Raw genomic sequence first — 5,688 nt, 5'->3', positions numbered from 1 at the left:
CTTGCAGGCTCACCACCTGATCTCTGAAGGGAGTAGTGGGAACCTTGGGCACATAGTCGGGCCGGGGCCTCAGGGTTACCTGGGAGTCAGCCGGCCCGAACTCTAGGCACGAATCGTCGACCGAAAACGCGTGTAGGTCCCCTACCTTCTTGATGGAGGCCAGTGCAAGCAGGAGTAGAGTTTTCATTGACAGAAACTTCAGCTCGACTGTCTGCAAAGGCTCAAATGGGCCCTGCTGTAGTGCTGTGAGCAAGAACATAAATTTAAAACGGCAGTGCTGCAGGAAAGTGGAGTAGATTGTATGTTTTTAAATTTTAGATGTATTATAATTTGTTATGTGTTGAATTTAAGTTTTCAAAAAAGAAGCTGCACAGCGTGACATCATATCATGACAGTTGCAGCATGCGAACGAATTTCGCATGCTCAAAGTGTAGTGTGACCGCGGCTTAATTCATTTTGGCTTGTTTAGCAACTTATATTTTTCATTCTTGTTTTCTTCTGAAACCGTTCAAAATAGCCTATAGGCTAGGTATTGTGTTTATTGTTTGTACATGATGATATTTCGCTTACATGATAATATTTCACTTTATTTACCGGTGCTATTTATGAATGTAATGATGCGATTTGTGCTTATATTTTTTTAACCTAAACTACAACGTAACATTAATGTAGACCTACATACCGGTATCTAAATATGATTTTATAATTTTATGCCATATAGACCCATCACATTACCCTCCACTGGATGTAGAATGAGCAGCATTAAACTACATTTTGGCATTTTATAATACTTCTGTGGATACTCAAAAATAGTGTAACACAGTACAATTCAGAGACAGTAATATTGTAATGTAACTAATTACTTTCAAAAGACAGTAACTCGTAATATATAATGTATTACATTTTGGAAGTAACTTGCCCAACACTGTTGGTAAGTTAGATATTGCTGATATTATTGCTCATACATGAATGATTCCTCAAATTAAGAGTGCAATTACTTTATTAAATGGGTGTCTAATGCTATTCCATGCATGCTGAGCTATTTACACTGTTAAAGAGTTGGATTATCATGCTAAACATGGCCAAAGTTTCAAAAAACTATTTGGATGTAGAACGGAGTATTTCTGTGCCAAATACACTCCTTCCAGGTTTGTACAAGTTTCGAAAAGTTTTTTTTTTTTAAACATGGCTCTTCATGACGTCATGAAGGGTGGAACTCCTTGTATGGGCATTTCTCCCGGAAGAGCGCACCTGCGCACACGTCAACTAGAGTGAGGGCAAGAGCGCACCCATCAACTCGCTTCATTCAGCAGCACTGCACGGGAGAAATGTGTTTTTGGTTGTAAGGGAAAGATAACCTTGTTCAGCTTCCCAAAGAACCCAGCGTTACGTAAACAGTGGATGCAGTTTGTTTTTCCGGGGCAGCAACGGAGTTTTGCAAGTGTGTTTGTTGACGAATGTTTTATAAACAAGCCCAGTTCCAACACTGGATTTGCACATCGTTTGATACTGAATGGTGGAGCGGTCCGAGCTATAAAAGATCTATAAAAGAAGACATAACACACATAGTTTTGCCCAAATATCATGTTAATCTTGAGAACCTATAGAGTAGTACTGTATCCTTAATATCTCTAAAGAGTCTTTAGTTGTATCATATTTATAAAAGAAAGATACAGCTTTATGTTTCTCTCCAAAAACAGCCGAGCTTCTGGAGGCGTGCTGTGGGTGGAGCTAAAGAGTAAGGAGCACTTGCACGCCGGTTACCAACAAAACACCGAAATTTTATGCATTTTTGCTTACCATCTGCGGTTCTGAATAATGACCGGGATCTTTTATTGCTGGGACTGCTCCATCTTTCAGTATCAAATGATGTGTAAATCCAGTGTTGAACTGGGCCTTGTTTATAAAATATTCAACGAAATGATGGGAACAAACAAACACACTTGCAAAAGTCCGTTGCTGGCCTGGAAAAACAAACTGCATCCGCTGTTCACGTAATGCTGAGTTCTTTGGGAAGCTAAACAGGGTTATCTTTCCCTCACACCCAAAAACACACTTCTTTGGAGACATTCTTCTCAAGCACGACCTGTGCAGTGCTGCCGATGACGTTGATGGTCGTGCTCTTGCTCTCGCTCTGGTTGACGTGTACGCGCACTCTTCCGGGAGAAGTGCCTATACAAGGAATTCCGCTTTTCATGACATCATGAAGGGCCATGTTCGAAAAAAAAACTTTCAGAAACTTATACAAACCCAGAGGGAGTGTATTTGGCACAGAAACACTTCGTCATACATCCAAATCGTTTTTTGAAACTTTGGCCATGTTTAGCATGAGAATCCAACTCTTTAACAGTGTAAATAACTCAGAATGCATGAAATAGCATTAGACCCCCCCCCATCCCCCTTTAAAGGAGGGTTTCATACACACTCTGTAAGCCAGTAAACAAACACCTAGCAACCACCTGGAACATCCTGGTAGGCACATAGCAACACGCTAACAACCGTTCAGGGGTGCGTTTCCCAAAAGCATCGTTAGCCAACTACGATTGCAAGTTCCATTGACCTCTGTTGGTAATGACAGAACTTACGACCATAGTTGCTTTTGGGAAACACAACCCTGAGCACCCTAGCAACTGCATAGCAATACACTAAAAATCACTTGGAACACCCAAGCAACCCAAAGCAACACACTATCAACCACCCAGAACAATCTAGCAACTGCATAACCACCCAGAACACAGAAGAAACTTCATAGCAACACACTCACAACCACCCAGAACACAGGAGCAACTGCATAGCAACACACTACCAAACACTCTGAACCTCTTAGTACATAAACCGCAACACCCTGGCAACCACCAACAAAACCAGAGCACTGTGACAGTGACTCTGCATTTAAATCACATTTTATAAACAAACATTTAAATTAAGATGCATTTACCTAAGAATCAAAATGACTTAATTTTGATAATATACTAAGTCTTTTAATCTGAAAAATTTAAGCAGGTTTAAGTTTAAAACAAGAAAAAAATCTGGCAATGGAATGGGAAAAAAATACACTTAATTCAAAGGAGAAACACATTTATTTTTCTTACCCCAATGAAATATATTTTTCTTGTTTTTTAAGCATAAACTTAAAATAGACGTCAATCTTAATTTTAAATCTCAAGTAAATGTATCTTGATTTAAGAAAAAAATCTTAAATTGTTAGATTAAATTGTTAGAATGGTTAAATTCTTAAATCTAATAAAGTGTCACCTCGATTTGAATGGTGTTTAAAAAGATGTCTTCCTCTCTCTGACTGTAGATGTTCACGCTGTCTGAGCTGTGGTCCGGCGGTGAGCGTCAGGGTAGTTATAAGTTGCTGAAGCCGTGGTGGGAGGTCTTCATGGACTACTTACTGGTGCTCATGCTGATGGTGTCCATCCTCGCTGGGACGCTCCAGCTGTCAAGGGACGGAGTCGTGTGCGTCCCTGTACACTCCTCTTCCATCAACTACAGCTCTCCCATGGAGCCTGTGTCTGATTTTATCTTTAGAAGCACACCAGAGTCACCCAAGATCCCTGTGAAGGGGCGACGTACCAACCTTGACTTCCAGCAGTACATCTACATCAGCCAGGTTTGCTATCACGAGGCGTTGCCCTGGTACTCAAGGTTTTTACCATATGTGACGCTGCTCCATACATTGGTTCTCATGGCCAGCGGCTGCTTCTGGTTCCACTTCCCGCTCACATCTGCTCGCATCGAGCACTTCCTATCGCTTCTCGCCAAATGTTGCGAATCGCCCTGGACAACAAGGGCGCTTTCTCTTACAGCCAAACTGGACACACGTTTCTCTGAGACAGAACAAGCAGTGCAACCCAAAGTTCAGGTAACATCTTCGTACAAAACGCGCAAGTCAAGTCTGGACTCGGGGACGGACAGCCCTCTGTTGGCGGAGACTGATAGTGCATCCACTACAACACAACCGTCTCCGTGTCCCTCAACGTTGTCTCATTGCTCAACGCTCTCTGCTATGTCACTCACGGAGCCGGTTTTACCTGTGCAAGTCGTTCCGGACACTTCCAGACAGGGAGCCACGTTGGACCGCAGTGACAGAGAGCTGGCCAGAGCGCTGTTCGAGAGAGTGCGCAGGTTTCGTGCTCACTGCGAGAGTTCAGATGTTATCTATAAGGTAAAGCCCAAAGTATGCGTACACCTTGTGGAACAACTGATTTGCACAAAACCAAGCTAATGTGCACATGTGACCTGCTCATACAAAGATCGGATTGTGCATGTACAGTATGCATGTACTATTTTGATGACAAAATTTGCATCATGCACACTGTATGCGGACCCTTGCATACGAGTAAAAACTGATATACTTTGATAACTGTTATACTTTGGCCTTAACATGCAAGCCAGTTCTCATTCAAGGAAATTCTCATTCAGAAATTGCAATGTCTCATTAAACCATGGTGACAATTGCACTTGCAGTTTAGAGGATGTAAAAAGACAAATACTGTTGTTACAAATGTTACATGTTACAAATACTGCATCTCTTCCTGTAGGTGTACACTGCTCAGACGGTGTTCAAGGTTCTGAAGTTTATTTTGATTGTGAGCTACACCACTCCTCTCCTGGGCTCAATCTCCTTTAGTCACATCTGCCAACCTCGCTCTTACGCTCTGACCGGCTACAGCATCTTCCATTGCAGTCACTCGCTGTCCTCCGTCCTGCGCAAGCTAATGCAGGCCTACGTCTTGCTGCTCTTTCTGTTCGGTCTGCTGGGCATCTATGCCCTGTCCTGGATCTTCCACAAGTATGGGTGCCCCAAGACGCGAGAGGACTGTGTCCATGTAGTTTGTAGTCTTTCTCCATGTGTGAGTGTCGAGAGATTCTGGTGACTGGACTAACATGTCTGTTTGTGTGCCAAGAACTAAGAACTAAATGCAAATAGTTAGCGCCAGGCCACCTTTTCAGCGGGATTGGAATTTTTTTCCATTCATTTTTTCCCATAGGGATTTTAAACATCTATTAAAAGCATTTTAAGCCATGAACCAAACCAACCATTTCTGAGGTGAAACACAACATTATAAACTTTTATTTAAATCAAAAAAGTATTAGAGAATTGGACAAAAAGATAAAGGCACAAGACTGAACTGAATGGCTTTAATGAGAAAATAAGTAAAATCCCATGAAGAATAATGAATGGCATAATCAAGTTTAAACTATTTATTTAAAATGGTTGATTATATCTATAGAAAAAATATTTTAAATCATTGTAAAATAAAACTTGATTATTTAATTTGCAGGGCTTCATGGGAGTTGGTGATTCAACAAATGCCTGTACCAGGGCTGGGCAACTTCGGTCCTGGAGGGCTCCAACCCTAATCAGACACACCTGTGTATACAGTAGCTTTCTACTGCTCTTGAAGACATTGATTAGCTTGTTGAGGTGTGTTTGATTAGGGTTGGAGCTAAACTCTGCAGGACAGTGGCCCTCCAGGACCGAAGTTGCCCAGCTCTGGCCTATACCATCAATTAACAACATCAGAACTATGAGTCCCTATGGAGAAAATGAATGAAAATAAATTAATTTCTACTTGGGAACTAGGGCTGTGCGATATTGAAGAAAAATGCGATATGCGGTAACTCATTAAATAATGCGATATTCGATATGCGATACGATAATGCTTAAAGTGCCACATG

The 5,688-nt window shown here is 41.6% G+C and overlaps 1 protein-coding gene across 1 annotated transcript in view; it reads left to right on the top strand.

Annotated features, from left to right (window-relative positions):
* Window positions 1-5,688, top strand: part of LOC107755611 (volume-regulated anion channel subunit LRRC8D-like) — a 13,028-nt gene that overhangs the window by 4,079 nt on the left and 3,261 nt on the right. The window contains exons 2-3 of the mRNA XM_016572501.1: window positions 3,305-4,171; window positions 4,548-4,798. Coding sequence (XP_016427987.1) covers window positions 3,305-4,171; window positions 4,548-4,798 — 1,118 coding nt within the window. The remainder of the gene's footprint in view (window positions 1-3,304; window positions 4,172-4,547; window positions 4,799-5,688) is intronic.

Source organism: Sinocyclocheilus rhinocerous, unplaced genomic scaffold (assembly GCF_001515625.1).
Source record: "Sinocyclocheilus rhinocerous isolate Xijiao unplaced genomic scaffold, SAMN03320098_v1.1 scaffold802, whole genome shotgun sequence".
Classification (NCBI taxonomy): domain Eukaryota; kingdom Metazoa; phylum Chordata; class Actinopteri; order Cypriniformes; family Cyprinidae; genus Sinocyclocheilus; species Sinocyclocheilus rhinocerous.
Note: the sequence above shows the minus strand (reverse complement) of the source record. Positions and strands in the feature narration are given on the sequence as shown.